The sequence below is a fragment of the Oncorhynchus mykiss genome, chromosome 4, assembly GCF_013265735.2.
Source record: "Oncorhynchus mykiss isolate Arlee chromosome 4, USDA_OmykA_1.1, whole genome shotgun sequence".
Classification (NCBI taxonomy): Eukaryota; Metazoa; Chordata; class Actinopteri; order Salmoniformes; family Salmonidae; genus Oncorhynchus; species Oncorhynchus mykiss.
The window spans coordinates 46,406,959-46,431,287 of record NC_048568.1 but is presented as its reverse complement, the minus strand read 5'-3'; the positions used below and the strand labels follow the sequence as shown (position 1 = coordinate 46,431,287).

Genomic DNA, 24,329 nt, shown 5'->3' with positions numbered 1-24,329 from the left:
CTATACCCTCCTAGGTACCATAGATATGACTACACCCCCCTAGGTTTACATAGATCTGACTACACACCCCTAGGTACCATAGATCTGACTACACCCCCCTAGGTTTACATAGATCTGACAACACCCCCTAGGTTTACATAGATCTGACAACACCCCCCTAGGTTTACATAGATCTGACAACACCCCCCTAGGTTTACATAGATCTGACAACACCCCCACTAGGTTTACATAGGTCTGACTACACCCTCCTAGGTACCATAGATCTGACTACACCCCCCTAGGTTTACATATATCTGACTACACCCCCCTAGGTACCATAGATATGACTACACCCCCCTTGGTTTACATAGATCTGACAACACCCCCCTAGGTACCATAGATCTGACTACACCCCCCTAGGTTGACATAGATCTGACTACACCCCCCTAGGTTTACATAGATCTGACTACACCCCCCTAGGTACCATAGATCTGACTACACTCCCCTAGGTTTACATAGATCTTACAACACCCCCTAGGTATACATAGATCTGACTACACCCCCCCTAGGTTTACATATATCTGACCACACCCCCCTAGGTTTACATGGTGAGCTCTGGACAACACTGCTGCCACAGGCTACATGTTCTTTAAGATTGGGTTTGAGTGGAAGAACAGTCACAGCTCACAAGTGGATTTTTCTCCAAGTCCAGTAGTCAGCATTAACAGCTACCACCAGCTCAACAGTGGTGAGAGGAAGTAACTCAAGTCATCATCATTAAGTCATACTTCTCCTGGCAAAACCACAGCTTCGTCTCTCCCCTGTACCTTCCCCTGGGCAGCCACACCTCTCACCTTTACCTTCCCCTGGGCAGCCACACCACTCCCCTGTACATTCCCCTGGGCAGCCACACCTCACCTCTGTACCTTCCACTGGGCAGCTGCACCTTTACCCTGTACCTTCCCCTGGGCAGCCACACCTCTCACCTGTACCTTACCCTGGGCAGCCACACCCCTCCCCTGTACCTTCCCCTGGGCAGCCACACCTCTCCCCTGTACCTTCCCCTGGGCAGCCACACCTCTCCCCTGTACCTTCCCCTGGGCAGCCACACCCCTCCCCTGTACCTTCCCCTGGGCAGCCACACCTCTCCCCTGTACCTTCCCCTGGGCAGCCACACCTCTCCCCTGTACCTTCCCCTGGGCAGCCACACCTCTACCCTGTACCTTCCCCTGGGCAGCCACACCTCTCCCCTGTACCTTCGCCTGGGCAGCCACACCTCTTCCCTGTACCTTCCCCTGGGCAGCCACACCTCTCACCTGTACCTTAGCTCTCAATGAATCAATCAGTTAACAAGCTCTCAATGAATCAATCCGTTAACAAGCTCTCAATGAATCAATCCGTTAACAAGCTCTCAATGAATCAATCAGTTAACAAGCTCTCAATGAATCAATCCGTTAACAAGCTCTCAATGAATCAATCAGTTAACAAGCTCTCAATGAATCAATCAGTTAACAAGCTCTCAATGAATCAATCAGTTAACAAGCTCTCAATGAATCAATCAGTTAACAAGCTCTCAATGAATCAATCCCTTAACAAGCTCTCAATGAATCAATCACTTAACAAGCTCTCAATGAATCAATCAGTTAACAAGCTCTCAATGAATCAATCAGTTAACAAGCTCTCAATGAATCAATCCCTTAACAAGCTCTCAATGAATCAGTCAGTTAACACGCTCACAATGAATCAGTCAGTTAACAAGCTCACAATGAATCAATCCGTTAACAAGCTCTCAATGAATCAATCCGTTAACAAGCTCTCAATGAATCAATCAGTTAACAAGCTCTCAATGAATCAATCCCTTAACAACCTCTCAATGAATCAGTCAGTTAACACGCTCACAATGAATCAATCAGTTAACAAGCTCTCAATGAATCAATCCGTTAACAAGCTCTCAATGAATCAATCCGTTAACAAGCTCTCAATGAATCAATCCGTTAACAAGCTCTCAATGAATCAATCCGTTAACAAGCTCTCAATGAATCAATCCGTTAACAAGCTCTCAATGAATCAATCCGTTAACAAGCTCTCAATGAATCAATCCGTTAACAGTATCTCAATTAAGAGCACAGTAATTAGGGAATTAGTCACACCTGTGATGGTTGTAAGGTGTGTGTTTGTGCGTCTGGGTCTCTAGGGGAGTGTATAGATAGATGGTTGTGTGTGTTTGTGCGTCTGGGTCTCTAGGGGAGTGTGTAGATGGTTGTATCGTGTGTGTTTGTGCGTCTGGGTCTCTAGGGGAGTGTATAGATAGATGGTTGTAACGTGTGTGTTTGTGCGTCTGGGTCTCTAGGGGAGTGTATAGATAGTTGTAAGGTGTGTGTTTGTGCGTCTGGGTCTCTAAGGGAGTGTGTAGATGGTTGTATCGTGTGTGTTTGTGCGTCTGGGTCTCTAGGGTAGTGTGTAGATGGTTGAAATGTGTGTGTTTGTGCGTCTGGGTCTCTAGGGGACTGTGTAGATGTTTGTGCGTCTTGGTCTCTAGGGGAGTGTGTAGATGGTTGTGCGTCTGGGTCTCTAGGGGAGTGTGTAGATGGTTGTAAGGTGTGTGTTTGTGCGTCTGGGTTTCTAGGGGAGTGTGTAGATGGTTGTAACGTGTGTGTTTGTGCGTCTGGGTCTCTAGGGGAGTGTGTAGATGGTTGTAACGTGTGTGTTTGTGCGTCTGGGTCTCTAGGGGAGTGTGTAGATGGTTGTAAGGTGTGTGTTTGTGCGTCTGGGTCTCTAGGGGAGTGTGTAGATGGTTGTAAGGTGTGTGTTTGTGCGTCTGGGTCTCTAGGGGAGTGTGTAGATGGTTGTAACGTGTGTGTTTGTGCGTCTGGGTCTCTAGGGGAGTGTGTAGATGGTCTGTGTGAGGATGATATGGTGGTGCTCCACTCGTGTCGTCAGTGGACCACCGTCACCGCTCTCTCTCTGGAAGAAGGACACTACGTCATCGGACCCAAGATAGACATTCCTCTACAGTACCAGGGTGAGAACACACACACACACACACACACACACACACACACACACACACACACACACACACACACACACACCTCTACAATACCAGGTGTTGTCTGTCATCTGCGGATCAGTGTTCTGTCTGTAGCTCTTCTCTGATTGGTCCGTGAGTTTCCTGTGTTAGCTAATCTAGTCCTGTGGAGTGTGTGTGGGGGGGGGGGTGTTATGGAATTTTTGTATTTATTTTCTTTAACCTTTATTAAATCAAATGTTATTTGTCACATGCGCCGAGTACAACAAGTGTAGACCTTACAGTAAAATGCTGACTTACAAGCCCTTAACCAGCTTTACGAAAATACCTACAAAAAAAAGTTTGAAAAAAAGCAAGAGATAAGAATAACAAATAATTAAAGAGCAGCAGTAAATAACAATAACAAGGCTACATTCAGGGGGTACCGGTACAGAGTCAATGTGGAGGCTATACAGGGGGTACCGGTACAGAGTCAATGTGGAGGCTATATACAGGGGGTCCCGGTACAGAGTCAATGTGGAGGCTATATGCAGGGGGTACCAGTACAGAGTCAATGTGGAGGCTATATACAGGGTATTACGGTACAGAGTCAATGTGGAGGCTATATACAGGGTGGTACGGTACAGAGTCAATGTGGAGGCTATATACAGGGTATTACGGTACAGAGTCAATGTGGAGGCTATATACAGGGTGATATGGTACAGAGTCAATGTGGAGGCTATATACAGGGTGTTACTGTACAGAGTCAATGTGGAGGCTAAATACAGGAGGTACCGGTACAGAGTCAGTGTGGAGGCTATATACAGGGTGATACGGTACAGAGTCAATGTGGAGGCTATATGCAGTGGGTACCGGTACAGAGTCAATGTGGAGGCTATATACAGGGGTAACAGTACATAGTCAATGTGGAGGCAATATACAGGGGGTACCGGTAAAGAGTCAATGTGGAGGCTATATACAGGGGGTACCGGTACAGAGTCATTGTGGAGGCTATATGCAGGGGGTACCGGTACAGAGTCAATGTGGAGGCTATATGCTTGGGGTACCAGTACAGAGTCAATGTGGAGGCTATATACAAGGGGTCCCGGTACAGAGTCAATGTGGAGGCTATATACAGGGGGTACCGGTACAGAGTCAATCTGGAGGCTATATACAGGGGGTACCGGTACAGAGTCAATGTGGAGGCTATATACAGGGGGTACCGGTACAGAGTCAATGTGGAGGCTATATACAGGGGGTACCGGTACAGAGTCAATGTGGAGGCTATATACAGGGTGTTACGGTACAGAGTCAATGTGGAGGCTATATACAGGGGGTACCGGTACAGAGTCAATGTGGAGGCTATATGCAGGGGTACCAGTACAGAGTCATTGTGGAGGCTATATACAGGGGGTTACTGTACAGAGTCAATGTGGAGGCTAGATACAGGGGTACCAGTACAGAGTCATTGTGGAGGCTATATACAGGGGGTTACTGTACAGAGTCAATGTGGAGGCTATAAACAAGGGGTACCGGTACAGAGTCAATGTGGAGGCTATATACAGGGGGTACAGGTACAGAGTCAATGTGGAGGCTATATACAGGGGGTACCGGTACAGAGTCAATGTGGAGGCTATATACAGGGGGTACCGGTACAGAGTCAATGTGGAGGCTATATACAGGGGGTACCGGTACAGAGTCAATGTGGAGGCTATATACAGGGTGTTATGGTACAGAGTCAATGTGGAGGCTATATACAGGGTGTTAGGGTACAGAGTCAAGGTGGAGGCTATATACGGGGTGTTATGGTACAGAGTCAATGTGGAGGCTATATACAGGGGGTCCGGTACAGAGTCAATGTGGAGGCTATATGCTTGGGGTACCAGTACAGAGTCAATGTGGAGGCTATATACAGGGGGTACCGGTAAAGAGTCAATGTGGAGGCTATATACAGGGGGTACCAGTACAGGGTCATTGTGGAGGCTATATGCAGGGGTACCAGTACTGAGTCAATGTGGAGGCTAGATACAGGGGTACCAGTACAGAGTCATTGTGGAGGCTATATACAGGGGGTTACTGTACAGAGTCAATTTGGAGGCTATAAACAAGGGGTACCGGTACAGAGTCAATGTGGAGGCTATATACAGGGGGTACAGGTACAGAGTCAATGTGGAGGCTATATACAGGGGGTACCGGTACAGAGTCAATGTGGAGGCTATATACAGGGGGTACCGGTACATAGTCAATGTGGAGGCTATATACAGGGTTTTAGGGTACAAAGTCAATGTGGAGGCTATATACGGGGTGTTATGGTAGAGAATCAATGTGGAGGCTATATACAGGGTGTTATGGTACAGAGTCAATGTGGAGGCTATATACAGGGGGTACCATTACAGAGTCAATGTGGAGGCTATATACAGGTGGTCCGGTACAGAGTCAATGTGGAGGCTATATACATGGGGTACTGGTACAGAGTCAATGTGGAGGCTATATACAGGGGGTACCAGTACAGAGTCAATGTGGAGGCTATATACAGGCGGTACCAGTACAGAGTCATTGTGGAGGCTATATGCAGGGGTACCGGTACAGAGTCGATGTGGAGGCTATATACAGGGTGTTACGGTACAGAGTCAATGTGGAGGCTATATATAGGGGGTACCGGTACAGAGTCAATGTGGAGGCTATATACATGGGGTACCGGTACAGAGTCAATGTGGAGGCTATATACAGGGGGTACCGGTACAGAGTCAATGTGGAGGCTATTTACAGGGGGTACCGGTACAGAGTCAATGTGGAGGCTATATACAGGTTGTTACGGTACAGAGTCAATGTGGAGGCTATATACAGGGGGTACCGGTACAGAGTCAATGTGGAGGCTATATACAGGGGGTACCGGTACAGAGTCAATGTGGAGGCTATTTGCAGGGGGTACCGGTACAGAGTCAATGTGGAGGCTATATACAGGGGGTACCGGTACAGAGTCAATGTGGAGGCTATTTGCAGGGGGTACCGGTACAGAGTCAATGTGGAGGCTATATACAGGGTGTACTGGTACATAGTCAATGTGGAGGCTATATACAGGGGGTACCGGTACAGAGTCATTGTGGAGGCTATATACAGGGGGTACCGGTAAAGAGTCAATGTGGAGGCTATATACAGGGGGTACCGGTACAGAGTCAATGTGGAGGCTATATACAGGGGGTACCGGTACAGAGTCAATGTGGAGGCTATATACAGGGTGTTACGGTACAGAGTCAATGTGGAGGCTATATACAGGGGGTACCGGTACAGAGTCAATGTGGAGGCTATATACAGGGGGTACCGGTACAGAGTCAATGTGGAGGCTATATACAGGGGGTACCGTTACAGAGTCAATGTGGAGGCTATATACAGGGGGTACCGGTACAGAGTCAATGTGGAGGCTATATACAGGGTGTTATGGTACAGAGTCAATGTGGAGGCTATATACAGGGTGTTAGGGTACAGAGTCAAGGTGGAGGCTATATACGGGGTGTTATGGTACAGAGTCAATGTGGAGGCTATATACAGGGGGTCCGGTACAGAGTCAATGTGGAGGCTATATGCTTGGGGTACCAGTACAGAGTCAATGTGGAGGCTATATACAGGGGGTACCAGTACAGGGTCATTGTGGAGGCTATATGCAGGGGTACCAGTACTGAGTCAATGTGGAGGCTAGATACAGGGGTACCAGTACAGAGTCATTGTGGAGGCTATATACAGGGGGTTACTGTACAGAGTCAATGTGGAGGCTATAAACAAGGGGTACCGGTACAGAGTCAATGTGGAGGCTATATACAGGGGGTACAGGTACAGAGTCAATGTGGAGGCTATATACAGGGGGTACCGGTACAGAGTCAATGTGGAGGCTATATACAGGGGGTACCGGTACAGAGTCAATGTGGAGGCTATATACAGGGTTTTAGGGTACAAAGTCAATGTGGAGGCTATATACGGGGTGTTATGGTAGAGAATCAATGTGGAGGCTATATGCAGGGGTACCAGTACTGAGTCAATGTGGAGGCTAGATACAGGGGTACCAGTACAGAGTCAATGTGGAGGCTATATACAGGTGGTCCGGTACAGAGTCAATGTGGAGGCTATATACATGGGGTACTGGTACAGAGTCAATGTGGAGGCTATATACAGGGGGTACCAGTACAGAGTCAAGGTGGAGGCTATATACAGGCGGTACCAGTACAGAGTCATTGTGGAGGCTATATGCAGGGGTACCGGTACAGAGTCGATGTGGAGGCTATATACAGGGTGTTACGGTACAGAGTCAATGTGGAGGCTATATATAGGGGGTACCGGTACAGAGTCAATGTGGAGGCTATATACATGGGGTACCGGTACAGAGTCAATGTGGAGGCTATATACAGGGGGTACCGGTACAGAGTCAATGTGGAGGCTATTTACAGGGGGTACCAGTACAGGGTCATTGTGGAGGCTATATACAGGGTGTTACGGTACAGAGTCAATGTGGAGGCTATATACAGGGGGTACCGGTACAGAGTCAATGTGGAGGCTATTTACAGGGGGTACCGGTACAGAGTCAATGTGGAGGCTATATACAGGTTGTTACGGTACAGAGTCAATGTGGAGGCTATATACAGGGGGTACCGGTACAGAGTCAATGTGGAGGCTATATACAGGGGGTACCGGTACAGAGTCAATGTGGAGGCTATTTGCAGGGGGTACCGGTACAGAGTCAATGTGGAGGCTATATACAGGGGGTACCGGTACAGAGTCAATGTGGAGGCTATTTGCAGGGGGTACCGGTACAGAGTCAATGTGGAGGCTATATACAGGGTGTACTGGTACATAGTCAATGTGGAGGCTATATACAGGGGGTACCGGTACAGAGTCATTGTGGAGGCTATATACAGGGGGTACCGGTAAAGAGTCAATGTGGAGGCTATATACAGGGGGTACCGGTACAGAGTCAATGTGGAGGCTATATACAGGGGGTACCGGTACAGAGTCAATGTGGAGGCTATATACAGGGTGTTACGGTACAGAGTCAATGTGGAGGCTATATACAGGGGGTACCGGTACAGAGTCAATGTGGAGGCTATATACAGGGGGTACCGGTACAGAGTCAATGTGGAGGCTATTTACAGGGGGTACCAGTACAGGGTCATTGTGGAGGCTATATACAGGGTGTTACGGTACAGAGTCAATGTGGAGGCTATATACAGGGGGTACCGGTACAGAGTCAATGTGGAGGCTATTTACAGGGGGTACCGGTACAGAGTCAATGTGGAGGCTATATACAGGTTGTTACGGTACAGAGTCAATGTGGAGGCTATATACAGGGGGTACCGGTACAGAGTCAATGTGGAGGCTATATACAGGGGGTACCGGTACAGAGTCAATGTGGAGGCTATTTGCAGGGGGTACCGGTACAGAGTCAATGTGGAGGCTATATACAGGGGGTACCGGTACAGAGTCAATGTGGAGGCTATTTGCAGGGGGTACCGGTACAGAGTCAATGTGGAGGCTATATACAGGGTGTACTGGTACATAGTCAATGTGGAGGCTATATACAGGGGGTACCGGTACAGAGTCATTGTGGAGGCTATATACAGGGGGTACCGGTAAAGAGTCAATGTGGAGGCTATATACAGGGGGTACCGGTACAGAGTCAATGTGGAGGCTATATACAGGGGGTACCGGTACAGAGTCAATGTGGAGGCTATATACAGGGTGTTACGGTACAGAGTCAATGTGGAGGCTATATACAGGGGGTACCGGTACAGAGTCAATGTGGAGGCTATATACAGGGGGTACCGGTACAGAGTCAATGTGGAGGCTATATACAGGGGGTACCGTTACAGAGTCAATGTGGAGGCTATATACAGGGGGTACCGGTACAGAGTCAATGTGGAGGCTATATACAGGGTGTTATGGTACAGAGTCAATGTGGAGGCTATATACAGGGTGTTAGGGTACAGAGTCAAGGTGGAGGCTATATACGGGGTGTTATGGTACAGAGTCAATGTGGAGGCTATATACAGGGGGTCCGGTACAGAGTCAATGTGGAGGCTATATGCTTGGGGTACCAGTACAGAGTCAATGTGGAGGCTATATACAGGGGGTACCAGTACAGGGTCATTGTGGAGGCTATATGCAGGGGTACCAGTACTGAGTCAATGTGGAGGCTAGATACAGGGGTACCAGTACAGAGTCATTGTGGAGGCTATATACAGGGGGTTACTGTACAGAGTCAATGTGGAGGCTATAAACAAGGGGTACCGGTACAGAGTCAATGTGGAGGCTATATACAGGGGGTACAGGTACAGAGTCAATGTGGAGGCTATATACAGGGGGTACCGGTACAGAGTCAATGTGGAGGCTATATACAGGGGGTACCGGTACAGAGTCAATGTGGAGGCTATATACAGGGTTTTAGGGTACAAAGTCAATGTGGAGGCTATATACGGGGTGTTATGGTAGAGAATCAATGTGGAGGCTATATGCAGGGGTACCAGTACTGAGTCAATGTGGAGGCTAGATACAGGGGTACCAGTACAGAGTCAATGTGGAGGCTATATACAGGTGGTCCGGTACAGAGTCAATGTGGAGGCTATATACATGGGGTACTGGTACAGAGTCAATGTGGAGGCTATATACAGGGGGTACCAGTACAGAGTCAAGGTGGAGGCTATATACAGGCGGTACCAGTACAGAGTCATTGTGGAGGCTATATGCAGGGGTACCGGTACAGAGTCGATGTGGAGGCTATATACAGGGTGTTACGGTACAGAGTCAATGTGGAGGCTATATATAGGGGGTACCGGTACAGAGTCAATGTGGAGGCTATATACATGGGGTACCGGTACAGAGTCAATGTGGAGGCTATATACAGGGGGTACCGGTACAGAGTCAATGTGGAGGCTATTTACAGGGGGTACCGGTACAGAGTCAATGTGGAGGCTATATACAGGTTGTTACGGTACAGAGTCAATGTGGAGGCTATATACAGGGGGTACCGGTACAGAGTCAATGTGGAGGCTATATACAGGGGGTACCGGTACAGAGTCAATGTGGAGGCTATTTGCAGGGGGTACCGGTACAGAGTCAATGTGGAGGCTATATACAGGGGGTACCGGTACAGAGTCAATGTGGAGGCTATTTGCAGGGGGTACCGGTACAGAGTCAATGTGGAGGCTATATACAGGGTGTACTGGTACATAGTCATTGTGGAGGCTATATACATGGGGTACCGGTACAGAGTCATTGTGGAGGCTATATACAGTTGGTACCGGTAAAGAGTCAATGTGGAGGCTATATACAGGGGGTACCGGTACAGAGTCAATGTGGAGGCTATATACAGGGGGTACCGGTACAGAGTCAATGTGGAGGCTATGTACAGGGGGTACCGGTACAGAGTCAATGTGGAGGCTATATACAGGGGGTACCGGTACAGAGTCAACATGGAGGCTATATACAGGGGGTACTGGTACAGAGTCAATGTGGAGGCTTGTTGGGGATTAATCAGAATTAGTTGGGTAACATAGATTGGATGTTTTATTTTCATGATATGCTTATGAGTTATTTCTCATAAGAATGTATTTTGTTGTACTATAGTGGTGGCCATTGGCAGTTATCTGTTCTCTGTCAGGACTAAGTTGCTTGGGCCGCAGAGAGGGGAGAGGTCAAGGTGTCATCATGTGTAAACATATCTTTTGCTCCACTGTGTCTGTGTGCCGGTCACTCCCTACTTTTCCCATCGGGTAGAGGAGGATGGCAGTGTCTGGAATCATTCTATGCTCCCTCTTTTGTTGACCTAAAGCCTCACTCTCCTCTCCGTGAGTTTGTCCAGGATTGGTTGTATTTAGAATTGGTTGTATCTAAATGACAATTTGATATATATCATAGGGTGGGGGTAATGTCTTGGTACCATTTTGTACCAAGGACGAGATAAGAGCTTTGTTTAGGAGACCAAACTGAATGATAATTTTTAGCCAACTCTGTCTGGCTAGGGGATATTCCTCTCTAAAGTAAAGTCTTTATTTTTGTAAGTTCCTAAGACCTGTGGGTTGTCATGTCGTCTAGGGAGGGGGTGGATCTTTGCTATAAAGGAACCCATTTGCCATTATGTTGAGCACTCTCAACTTTTCATTAGAGATACTGAACTGTTGAAAGTCAAAATGCTATTTCAAAAGCTTAATTATTATTAAAGGTGAAGATTAAGCATAACTCTGACTGGTGTGTGATTTGCTCTCTCATCATTTGGTAATTAAGGAAATTTCCACGACAGGCTATATACAGGTGGTACCGGTACAGAGTAAATGTGGAGGCTTTAAATCCGGTGGGTACCGGTACAGAGTCAATGCGGAGGCTATATGCAGGGGGTACCGGTACAGAGTCAATGTGGAGGCTATATACAGGGGGCACCGGTACAGAGTCAATGTGCGGGGGCACCGGTTAGTTGAGGTAATATGTACATGTAGGTAGAGTTATTGAAGTGACTTTGCATAGATAATAACATACCTGTATTCCCTTACAGAGTCGCAGTATTTAACGAGGCAAGTCAGTTAAGAACAAATTTGAATTTACAATGACCACCTAACAAAAGGCAAAAGGCCTCCTTTGGGGACGGGGGGCTGGGGATACAAATAAATGTAATTAAAATATAGAACTAAACACACATCATGACAAGAGCGACAACACAACACTACATAAAGAGAGACGTAATACAACAATATGGCAGCAACACATGACAACACAACACTACATAAAGAGAGACCTAAGAGAACAACATGGCAGCAACACAACATAACAACAACATGGTAGCAACAAAACATGGTACAAACATTATTGGGCACAAACAACAGCACAAAGAGCAAACTGAAAAGAGGAGCGACCCAGGGATGTGTGTGTTTTGGGGACCTTTAAACAGAATGTGACTGGCAGAACAGGTGTTGTATGTGGAGGATGAGGGCTGCAGTAGATATCTCAGATAGGGGGGAGTGAGGCCTATGAGGGTTTTATAAAAAGCATCAACCAGTGGGTCTTGTGACGGGTAGACAGAGATGACCAGTTTACAGAGAAGTATAGAGTGCAGTGATGTGTCTTATAAGGAGCATTGGTGGAAAATCTGATGGCCGAATGGTAAAGAACATCTAGCCGCTAGAGAGCACCCTTACCTGCTGATCTATAAATTATGTATCCGTAAACTAGCATGAGTAGGATGGTCATCTGAATCAGGGTTAGTTTGGCAGCTGGGATGAAAGGGGAGTGATTACGATAGAGGAAACCAAGTCTAGATTTAACTTTAGCCTGCAGCTTTGATATGTGCTGAGAGAAGGTGAGGAGGAGGGTTTATTCTCCAGGTCTTTAACCGTTTTCCAGAACTTCTTGGGGATAGACCCACAGTGAGAGAACTGCTCCGTAAAAGTAGCTAACTTTGGCCTTCCGGATAGCCTGAGTGCACTTATTTCTCATTTGCCTGAATCAGAGCCAGTCAGCCTGAGTATGCGTGTGCCGAGCCTTTCGCCAAATGGAATTCTTGAGGTGGAGTAACTCTTCAAGATCAGGGTAGAACCAGGGGCTGAACCTGTTTTTAATTCTCCTTTTCTTTATGGTGGCGTGTTTGTTGACAATACCGTCTTCAACAGAGGGGATCAAGCTGATTCTGTACCATTTTACAGAGGCCAGTTCATGAAGGAAGGCTTTCTCATTAAAGTTTTTTAGCAAGCGTCTGCTACAAATCAGGGCAGGTCGTTTCACTGAGCAGCCTTTATGAACACAGGCTGTAAAACAGTGATCACTAAGGTCATTAGAGAAAACACCAGACTGATACATATCAGGATTATTTGTGAGGATAACATCAAGGAGAGTAGCCTTTTCTGGGTGTTTGGAGTCATACTTTGTAGGATTGGTAATAATCTCAGAAAGATTTAGGGAGTCACATTTCTTTAGGACTTGGTCAGGTGGTTAAGCATGTCCCAGTTTAGGTCACCTAGCAGGACAAATTCTGACTTGGTGTAAGAGGCCAGGAGAGAGCTACAGGCCGGTGCTGATGGAGATTGATAACACCCAGCAACAGTCAACAAAGAGCTATTTGAAAGTTTAATGCTCAAAACCAGCAAATCAGATTGTTTGGGGACAGACTTGGTGGAGACAACCGAGCACTGAAGGTGATCCTTGGTAAAGATTGCCACTCCACCACCTTTTGGAAGATCTGTCTTGCCGAAAAAGGTTATAACCATTAAGGTTAACATCAGTATCCAAAACACTCTTCCTTAACCACGTCTCAGTAATGACCAACACATCTGGATTGGAGCTGTGAACCCACACTTTCAATTGATCCATTTTAGGTAATAAGCTTCTAGTGTTAACGTGCAGAAAACCCAGGCTTTTACGAGAGCAGAAATCAAGGGGAGGGGAGGGGTTAGGGCTGATATTTCAGACCTTTGGAGAAATGTGTCTGTTGTTGTTGTGGATCAGAGGGGGGAAGAGGAGAACGAGGGAGGAGAAAAGGAGGAGGGAAGGAGAGGAGGGGGAGGAAGACAGGAGCTGGAGGTGAGGAGGTAAGGAGAGATGGAGGAGAGCAGGAGGAGGAGATGAGGAGGTAAGAGGAAGAGAAATGGAGGAGGAGACAAGGAGGAGGAGAGGAGAGAAGGGGGAGACAGATGGAGGTTGTGTGTGTGTTTGTGTGTCTCCATAGTGATGTATCTCTGTTCAGCGTGAGAATGGAGCTTGTTAAAAGGTTACCATAACAACCCCTCTAGCTTCTGATTGGCTGAGAGAGGAGGCCAGAGTTAGCTAAGGGGGGGGGGGGGGGTGTGTGTTTACGCCACTGGCAACAGTAGTCTGCTTTTTAATATTTGTTATAGAAAGTCTGGACACCTTCCTTTTCTCTCTGAGAGACCACGTCTCCCCCACGTTTAGAGGCCACGTCTCCCCCATGTTTAGAGACCACGTCTCCCCCACGTTTAGAGACCACGTCTCCTCCATGTTTAGAGACCACTTCTCCTCCACGTTTAGAGACCACGTCTCCTCCATATTCTTGTAATTATATTTATTATGGACCCCCATTAGTTCCTGCCAAGGCAGCAGCTACTCTTCCTGGGGTTTATTATGGATCCCCATTAGTTCCTGCCAAGGCAGCAGCTACTCTTCCTGTGGTTTATTATGGATCCCCATTAGTTCCTGCCAAGGCAGCAGCTACTCTTCCTGGGGTTTATTATGGATCCCTATTAGTTTCTGTCAAGGCAGCAGCTACTCTTCCTGGTGTTTATTATGGATCCCCATTACTTCCTGCCAAGGCAGCAGCTACTCTTCCTGGGGTATATTATGGATCCCCATTAGTTCCTGCCCAGGAAGCAGCTACTCTTCCTGGGGTTTATTAAGGATCCCCATTAGTTCCTGCCCAGGCAGCAGCTACTCTTCCTGGGGTTTATTATGGATCCCCATTAGTTCCTGCCCAGGCAGCAGCTACTCTTCCTGGGGTTTATTAAGGATCCCCATTAGTTCCTGCCAAGGCAGTAGCTACTCTTCCTGGGTTTTTTTATGGATCCCCATTAGTTCCTGCCAAGGCAGCAGCTACTCTTCCTGGGGTTCATTATGGATCCCCATTAGTTCCTGCCAAGGCAGTAGCTACTCTTCCTGGGGTTTTTTATGGATCCCCATTAGTTTCTGCCCAGGCAGCAGTTACTCTTCCTGGGGTTTATTATGGATCCCCATTAGTTTCTGCCCAGGCAGCAGTTACTCTTCCTGGGGTTTATTATGGATCCCCATTAGTTCCTGCCAAGTCAGCAGCTACTCTTCCTGGGGTCCAGCATTTTAAAACATTACAATACAATCATAACAAATTTCACAACACAGTAAGTGTGTGCCCTCTACTCTACTACCACATATCTATAACACAAAATCCATGTGTACATGTCTGTATAGTACGTGTGTTATCATGATTGTGTTACTTCACAGTCCCCGCTGTTCCATAAGATGTATTCGCATCAGTTATTTGATGTGGAATAGAGTTCCATGTTGTCTTGGCTCTATGTAGTACTGTGCACCTCCCATAGTCTGTTCTGGACTTGGGGATTGTGAAGAGACCTCTGGTGGCATGTCTAGTGGGAGCCAGGAGAGATTGAAATGCATATTATTAATATTAGCTCTGTGTACATCCAAGGGCCAGCCGTGCTGCTGTGCTGCCCTGTTCTGAGCCATTTGTAATTTTCCTAAGTCCCTTTTTGTGGCACCTGACCACACGACTGAACAGTAGTCCAGGTGTGACAAAACTAGGGCCTGTAGTACCTGCCTTGTTGATAGTGTTGTTAAGAAGGTAGAAAGTAGGGCCTGTAGGACCTGCCTTGTTGATAGTGTTGTTAAGAAGGTAGAAAGTAGGGCCTGCAGGACCTGCCTTGTTGATAGTGCTGTTAAGAAGGTATAAACTAGGGCCTGTAGGACCTGCCTTGTTGATAGTGATGTTAAGAAGGTAGAAACTAGGGCCTGTAGGACCTGCCTTGTTGATAGTGCTGTTAAGAAGGTAGAAACTAGGACCTGTAGGACCTGCCTTGTTGATAGTGCTGTTAAGAAGGTAGAAACTAGGGCCTGTAGAACCTGCCTTGTTGATAGTGTTGTTAAGAAGGTAGAAACTAGGGCCTGTAGGACCTGCCTTGTTGATAGTGCTGTTAAGAAGGTAGAAACTATGGCCTGTAGTACCTGCCTTGTTGATAGTGTTGTTAAGAAGGTAGAAAGTAGGGCCTGTAGGACCTGCCTTGTTGATAGTGCTGTTAAGAAGGTAGAAACTAGGGCCTCTAGGACCTGCCTTGTTGATAGTGTTGTTAAGAAGGTAGAAACTATAGCCTGTAGGACCTGCCTTGTTGATAGTGCTGTTAAGAAGGTAGAAACCAGGGCCTGTAGGACCTGCCTTGTTGATAGTGCTGTTAAGAAGGTAGAAACTATGGCCTGTAGGACCTGCCTTGTTGATAGTGCTGTTAAGAAGGTAGAAACTATAGCCTGTAGGACCTGCCTTGTGGATAGTGCTGTTAAGAAGGTAGAAACTAGGGCCTGTTGGACCTGCCTTGTTGATAGTGTTGATAAGAAGGTAGAAACTAGGGCCTGTAGAACCTGCCTTGTTGATAGTGTTGTTAAGAAGGTAGAAACTAGGGCCTGTTGGACCTGCCTTGTTGATAGTGTTGTTAAGAAGGTAGAGCAACGCTTTATTATGGACAGACTTCTCCCCATCTTAGCTACTGTTGCATCAATATGTTTTGACCATGACAGTTTACAATCCAGGGAAACTCCAAGCAGTTTAGTCACCTCAAATTGCTCAATTTCCACATTATGCATTACAACATTTAGTTGAGGTTTAGTGAATGATTTGTCCCAAATACAATGCTTTTAGTTGTTGAAATATTGAACTAAATGAACCATGTCTCTCCCTGTCTGTGTGTAGGTAGGTTCCGTCTGATAGATGAAGACAGAGACGTTAGGGACCCCATCCAGTATTTCTCCTCGGTGGAGGAAGTGGCCGGAATGTTCCCTGACCGTGTCTTCGCCATGGAAACTATCAGCTTCACTGTCAAGGTCAGGGGTGAAGGAGCTTCAGTCAGCTCTACGCTGTCTATTTTAGCTATACATCACAAACCCTGCTCTGTGTGTGTGTGTGTGTGTGTGTGTGTGTCTGTGTGTGTGTGTGTTGTGTGTGTGTGTGTGTGTGTGTGTGTGTGTGTGTGTGTGTGTGTGTGTGTGTGTGTGTGTGTGTGTGTGTGTGTGTGTGTGTGTGTGTGTGTGTGTGTGTGTGTGTAGGTTCTGTCAGGGGAGTTCAGTGAGGACAGTGAGTCATACAGTGTGGTGCTGCAGCCTGGTGATGAGCTGTCACTCACGGGAAAGGCAGAGTTTCTCACAGCCACGCCCACCACGGAGAAGACTGGACTGAGCGCGCTCCTGAGACGCCTGGGGAAGACCCCCCGCAGTAAGACCCACACACCACTCCACACCCTGAGCTCTCTCTCTGTTTCACACCACACCCTGAGCTCTCACTCTGTTTCACACCACACCCTGAGCTCTCTCTCTGTTTCACACCACACCCTGAGCTCTCTCTCTGTTTCATACCACACCCTGAGCTCTCTCTCTGTTTCATACCACACCCTGAGCTCTCTCTCTGTTTCACACCACACCCTGAGCTCTCTCTCTGTTTCACACCACACCCTGAGCTCTCTCTCTGTTTCATACCACACCCTGAGCTCTCTCTCTGTTTCATACCACACCCTGAGCTCTCTCTCTACTTCACACCACACCCTGAGCTCTCTCTCTGTTTCACACCACACCCTGAGCTCTCTCTCTCTGTTTCACACCACACCCTGAGCTCTCTCTCTGTTTCATACCACACCCTGAGCTCTCTCTCTCTGTTTCACACCACACCCTGAGCTCTCTCTCTGTTTCACACCACACCCTGAGCTCTCTCTGTTTCACACCACACCCTGAGCTCTCACTCTGTTTCACACCACACCCTGAGCTCTCTCTCTGTTTCACACCACACCCTGAGCTCTCTCTCTGTTTCACACCACACCCTGAGCTCTCTCTCTGTTTCACACCACACCCTGAGCTCTCTCTCTGTTTCACACCACACCCTGAGCTCTCTCTCTGTTTCACACCACACCCTGAGCTCTCACTCTGTTTCACACCACACCCTGAGCTCTCTCTCTGTTTCACACCACACCCTGAGCTCTCTCTCTGTTTCACACCACACCCTGAGCTCTCACTCTGTTTCACACCACACCCTGAGCTCTCACTTTGTTTCAGGTAAAACTCCATGTCTGGTGTGTATGAACCATCGGACCAATCAGAGCATCTCTCTGCCCTTCGCCTGCCGAGGACGGTTCTGCACGCGCTCCCCTCTGGAGCAGGGCATGCTGGGAGCTGACCACACGGTGCGCAGCATCATCGAAAGGGTCCGACTTCCTGTTAATGTTACCGTGCCGACCAGACCACCACGGAACCCCTACGACCGCCACGTGGTGAGACATCAAATCAAATGTTATTTGTCACATGCTTTGTAAACAACAGGTGGAGACTAACAGTGAAATGCTTACTTACGGGCCCTTCCCAACAATGCAGAGAGAAAGAGTGTTGAGAAAAGTAATAACACTTAACATTATCTTGGCTACATGGGGAACCAGTAACGAGCGTATGTGAAGAGTCAATGCAAATGGTCCTGTTAACTATTTAACTAACTATTTAGCAGTCTTATGGCTTGTGGTTAGAAGTTGTTCAGGCTCCTGTTGGTTTCAGCTTGCCATGCGGTAGCAGAGATAACTGTCTATGGCTGGTGTCTGGAGTCTTTGACAATTTTTAGGGCCTTGGTCTGACACAGTGTGTTATATAGGTCCTAGATGGCAGGGAGCTTGGCCCCAGTGATGGACTGGGCCGTATACACTACCCTCTGTAGTGCCTTGTGGTCGAAGTGGTGATGCAACCAGCCAATATTCTCCAAAAATGTCTTCTTCAACTTAAAAAGTAGCTACAAATATTTTAATGTAAAAAAAAACATAAAATAAATAGTTTAAACCATGACGTTATTGAAAAACCATCTGTGGCTATTTCCGAATACCTGGTATACAGTATACTGCCCAAGACTAGTTTGGACCATGATAGATCCTTAGTGATATGGACTCTCAGCCCGCTCCACTACAGTCCCGTTGATGTGGATGGGGGTTGCTCGGCCCTCCATTTTCTGTAGTCCACAATCAGCTCCTTTGTCTTGCTGACGTTGAGGGAGAGGTTGTTGTCCTGGCACCACATAGCCAGGTCTCTGATCTTCTCCCTATAGGCTGTCTCATCGTTGTCGGTGATCAGGCCTACCACTGTTGGGTCGTCAGCAAACGTAATGATGGTGTTGGAGTCGTGCCTGGCCACGCAGTCGTGGGTGAACAGGGAGTACAGGAGGGGACTAAGTACATACCCCTGAAGGGCCCCAGTGTTGAGGATCATCGTGGTGGATGTGTTGTTGCCTGCCCTCACCACCGCCCTCACTCACTCACTGTCAGGAAGTCCAGGATCCAGTTGCAGAGGTATGTGTTTAGTCCCAGGATCCTTAGCTTAGTGATGCGCTTTGAGGGCACTATGGTGTTGAACGCTGAGCTGTAGTCAATGAACAGCATTATTACATAGGTGTTCCTTTTGTCCAGGTGGGAAAGGGCAGTGTTGAATGCAATAGAGACTGATTCATCTGTGGATCTCTTTGGGCGTTATGCAAATTGGAGTGGGTCTAGGGTTTCTGGGTTAATGGTGTTGATGTGAGACATGACCAGCATTTCAAAGCACTTCATGGCAACAGACGTGAGTGCTACGGGTCGGTCGTCATTTAGGCAGGTTACCTTAGTGTTCTTGGGCACAGGGACTATGGTGGTCTGCTTGAAACATGTTGGTATTACAGACTCAGATAGGGAGAGGTTAAAAATGTCAGTGAAGACACTTGCCAGCTAGTCAGTGCCCTGAGTACACATCCTGGTAACCCATCTGGTCCCAAGGCCTTGTGAATGTTTTTGGAGAGCGTGGCCGATGATAACGTGTTCTGTACTGTAGAGGACTAACTGTGTTCTGTACTGTAGGGGACTAACTGTGTAACTCTGTTCTGTACTGTAGGTGACTAACTGTGTAACTCTGTTCTGTACTGTAGGTGACTAACTGTGTAACTGTGTTCTGTACTGTAGGGGACTAACTGTGTTCTGTACTGTAGGGGACTAACTGTGTTCTGTACTGTAGGGGACTAACTGTGTAACTGTGTTCTGTACTGTAGGTGACTAACTGTGTTCTGTACTGTAGGTGACTAAATGTGTAACTGTGTTCTGTACTGTAGGTTTCTAACTGTGTTCTGTACTGTAGATGACTAACTGTGTTCTGTACTGTAGGTGACTAACTGTTCTGTACTGAAGATGAACAACTGTGTTCTGTACTGTAGGTGACTAACTGTGTTCTGTACTGTAGGTGACTAACTGTGTAACTGTGTTCTGTACTGTAGGTGACTAACTGTGTTCTGTACTGTAGGTTTCTAACTGTGTAACTGTGTTCTGTACTGTAGATGACTAACTGTTCTGTACTGAAGATGAACAACTGTGTTCTGTAATGTAGGTGACTGTGTTCTGTTCTGTAGATGACTAACTGTGTTCTGTACTGTAGGTGACTAACTGTGTAACTGTGTGTTCTGTACTGTAGGTGACTAACTGTGTAACTGTGTTCTATACTGTAGGTGACTAACTGTGCTCTGTACTGTAGATGACTAATTGTGTTTTGTACTGTAGGTGACAAACTGTGTTCTGTACTGTAGGTGACTAACTGTGTAACTGTGTGTTATGTACTGTAGGTGACTAACTGTGTAACTGTGTGTTCTGTACTGTAGATAACTAACTGTGTTATGTACTGTAGGTGACAAACTGTGTTCTGTACTGTAGATGACTAACTGTGTTCTGTACTGTAGGTGACAAACTGTGTTCTGTACTGTAGGTGACTAACTGTGTAACTGTCTGTTCTGTACTGTAGGTGACTAACTGTGTTCTGTACTGTAGCTGACAAATTGTGTAACTGTGTGTTCTGTACTCTAGGTGACTAACTGAGTTCTGTACTGCAGGTGACTAACTGTGTAACTGTGTGTTATGTACTGTAGGTGACTAACTGTGTAACTGTGTGTTCTGTCCTGTAGGTGACTAACTGTGTTCTATACTGTAGATGACTAACTGTGTTCTGTACTGTAGGTGACTAACTGTGTAACTGTGTGTTCTGTCCTGTAGATTACTAAATGTGTTCTGTAATGTAGGTGACAAACTGTGTAACTGTGTGTTCTGTACTCTAGGTGACTAACTGTGTTCTGTACTGTAGGTGAATAACTGTGTTCTCTACTGTAGGTGACTAACTGTGTTCTGTACTGTAGGTGACTAACTGTGTAACTGTGTGTTCTGTACTCTAGGTGACTAACTGTGTTCTGTACTGTAGGTGACTAACTGTGTTCTGTACTGTAGGTGACTAGCTGTGTTCTGTACTGTAGGTGACTAACTGTGTTCTGTACTGTAAGTGACAAACTGTGTTCTGTACTGTAGGTGACTAACTGTGTAACTGTGTTCTGTACTGTAGGTGACTAACTGTGTTCTGTACTGTAGGTGACTAACTGTGTTCTGTACTGTAGGTGACTAACTGTGTTCTGTACTGTAGGTGACTAACTGTGTTCTGTACTGTAGGTGACAAACTGTGTAACTGTGTGTTCTGTACTCTAGGTGACTAACTGTGTTCTGTACTGTAGGTGACTAACTGTGTAACTGTGTGTTCTGTACTGTAGGTGACTAACTGTGTAACTGTGTGTTCTGTACTGTAGGGGACTAACTGTGTAACTGTGTGTAGATAACTAACTGTGTAACTGTGTGTTCTGTCCTGTAGATGACTAACTGTGTTCTTTACTGTAGGTGACTAACTGTGTTCTGTACCGTAGGTGACTAACTATGTTTTGTACTCTAGGTGACTAACTGTGTTTTGTACTCTATGTGACTAACTGTGTAACTGTGTTCTGTACTGTAGGTGACTAACTGTGTTCTGTACTGTAGGTGACTAACTGTGTTCTGTACTGTAGGTGACAAACTGTGTAACTGTGTGTTCTGTACTGTAGCTGACTAACTGTGTAAATGTGTGTTCTGTACTGTAGGGGACTAACTGTGTAACTGTGTGTTCTGTACTGTAGGTGACTAACTGTGTAACTGTGTTCTGTACTGTAGGTGACTAACTGTGTTCTGTACTGTAGGTGACTAACTGTGTTCTGTCCTGTAGATGACTAACTGTGTTCTGTACCGTAGGTGACTAACTGTGTTTTGTACTCTAGGTGACTAACTGTGTTTTGTACTCTAGGTGACTAACTGTGTAACTGTGTTCTGTACTGTAGGTGACTAACTGTGTTCTGTACTGTAGGTGACTAACTGCGTCCTGTACTGTAGGTGAATAACTGTGTTCTGTACTGTAGGTGACTAACTGTGCAACTGTGTGTTCTGTACTGTAGGGGACTAACTGTGTAACTGTGTGTTCTGTACTGTAGGTGACTAACTGTGTTCTGTACTATAAGTGACTAACTGTGTTCTGTACTGTAGGTGACTAACTGTGTAACTGTGTTCTGTACTGTAGGTGACTAACTGTGTAACTGTGTGTTTTGTACTGTAGATGACTAACTGTGTAACTGTGTGTTCTGTCCTGTAGATGACTAACTGTGTTCTGTACTGTAGGTGACTAGCTGTGTTCTGTACTGTAAGTGACTAATTGTGTTCTGTACTGTAGATAACTAACTGTGTAACTGTGTGTTCTGTCCTGTAGATGACTAACTGTGTTCTGTACTCTAGGTGACTAGCTGTGTTCTGTACTGTAAGTGACTAACTGTGTTCTGTACTGTAGGTGACTAACTGTGTAACTGTTTGTTTTGTACTGTAGGTGACTAACTGTGTTCTGTACTGTAGATGACAAACCGTGTTCTGTACTGTAGGTGACTAACTGTGTAACTGTGTTCTGTACTGTAGGTGACTAACTGTGTTCTGTACTGTAGGTGACTAACTGTGTTCTGTACTGTAGGTGACAAACTGTGTAACTGTGTGTTCTGTACTCTAGGTGACTAACTGTGTTCTGTACTGTAGGTGACTAACTGTGTTCTGTACTGTAGGTGACTAACTGTGTTCTGTACTGTAGGTGACAAACTGTGTAACTGTGTGTTCTGTACTCTAGGTGACTAACTGTGTAACTGTGTGTTCTGTACTGTAGGGGACTAACTATGTAACTGTGTGTAGATAACTAACTGTGTAACTGTGTGTTCTGTCCTGTAGATGACTAACTGTGTTCTTTACTGTAGGTGACTAACTGTGTTCTGTACCGTAGGTGACTAACTGTGTTTTGTACTCTAGGTGACTAACTGTGTTTTGTACTCTAGGTGACTAACTGTGTAACTGTGTTCTGTACTGTAGGTGACTAACTGTGTTCTGTACTGTAGGTGAATAACTCTGTTCTGTACTGTAGGTGACAAACTGTGTAACTGTGTGTTCTGTACTGTAGCTGACTAACTGTGTAAATGTGTGTTCTGTACTGTAGGGGACTAACTGTGTAACTGTGTGTTCTGTACTGTAGGTGACTAACTGTGTAACTGTGTTCTGTACTGTAGGTGACTAACTGTGTTCTGTACTGTAGGTGACTAACTGTGTTCTGTACTGTAGGTGACAAACTGTGTAACTGTGTGTTCTGTACTCTAGGTGACTAACTGTGTTCTGTACTGTAGGTGAATAACTGTGTTCTCTACTGTAGGTGACTAACTGTGTTCTGTCCTGTAGATGACTAACTGTGTTCTTTACTGTAGGTGACTAACTGTGTTCTGTACCGTAGGTGACTAACTGTGTTTTGTACTCTAGGTGACTAACTGTGTTTTGTACTCTAGGTGACTAACTGTGTAACTGTGTTCTGTACTGTAGGTGACTAACTGTGTTCTGTACTGTAGGTGACTAACTGCGTCCTGTACTGTAGGTGACTAACTGTGTTCTGTACTGTAGGTGACTAACTGTGCAACTGTGTGTTCTGTACTGTAGGTGACTAACTGTGTTCTGTACTATAAGTGACTAACTGTGTTCTGTACTGTAGGTGACTAACTGTGTAACTGTGTTCTGTACTGTAGGTGACTAACTGTGTAACTGTGTGTTTTGTACTGTAGATGACTAACTGTGTAACTGTCTGTTCTGTACTGTAGATAACTAACTGTGTAACTGTGTGTTCTGTCCTGTAGATGACTAACTGTGTTCTGTACTGTAGGTGACTAGCTGTGTTCTGTACTGTAAGTGACTAATTGTGTTCTGTACTGTAGATAACTAACTGTGTAACTGTGTGTTCTGTCCTGTAGATGACTAACTGTGTTCTGTACTCTAGGTGACTAGCTGTGTTCTGTACTGTAAGTGACTAACTGTGTTCTGTACTGTAGGTGACTAACTGTGTAACTGTGTTCTGTACTGTAGGTGACTAACTGTGTAACTGTTTGTTTTGTACTGTAGGTGACTAACTGTGTTCTGTACTGTAAGTGACAAACCGTGTTCTGTACTGTAGGTGACTAACTGTGTGACTGTGTGTTCTGTACTGTAGATAACTAACTGTGTAACTGTGTGTTCTGTCCTGTAGATGACTAACTGTGTTCTGTACTGTAGGTGACTAACTGTGTTCTGTACTGTAGGTGACTAACTGTGTAACTGTGTGTTCTGTACTGTAAATGACTAACTGTGTTCTGTACTGTAGGGGACTAACTGTGTTCTGTACTGTAGGTGACTAACTGTGTTCTGTACTGTAGATGACTAATTGTGTTCTATACTGT

General features: G+C 46.2%; 1 protein-coding gene across 1 annotated transcript in view; it reads left to right on the top strand.

Annotated features, from left to right (window-relative positions):
• Nucleotides 1–24,329, top strand: part of gareml (GRB2 associated, regulator of MAPK1-like) — a 62,487-nt gene that overhangs the window by 25,960 nt on the left and 12,198 nt on the right. The window contains exons 2-5 of the mRNA XM_036976454.1: nucleotides 2,861–3,001; nucleotides 16,419–16,549; nucleotides 16,772–16,937; nucleotides 17,768–17,982. Coding sequence (XP_036832349.1) covers nucleotides 2,861–3,001; nucleotides 16,419–16,549; nucleotides 16,772–16,937; nucleotides 17,768–17,982 — 653 coding nt within the window. The remainder of the gene's footprint in view (nucleotides 1–2,860; nucleotides 3,002–16,418; nucleotides 16,550–16,771; nucleotides 16,938–17,767; nucleotides 17,983–24,329) is intronic.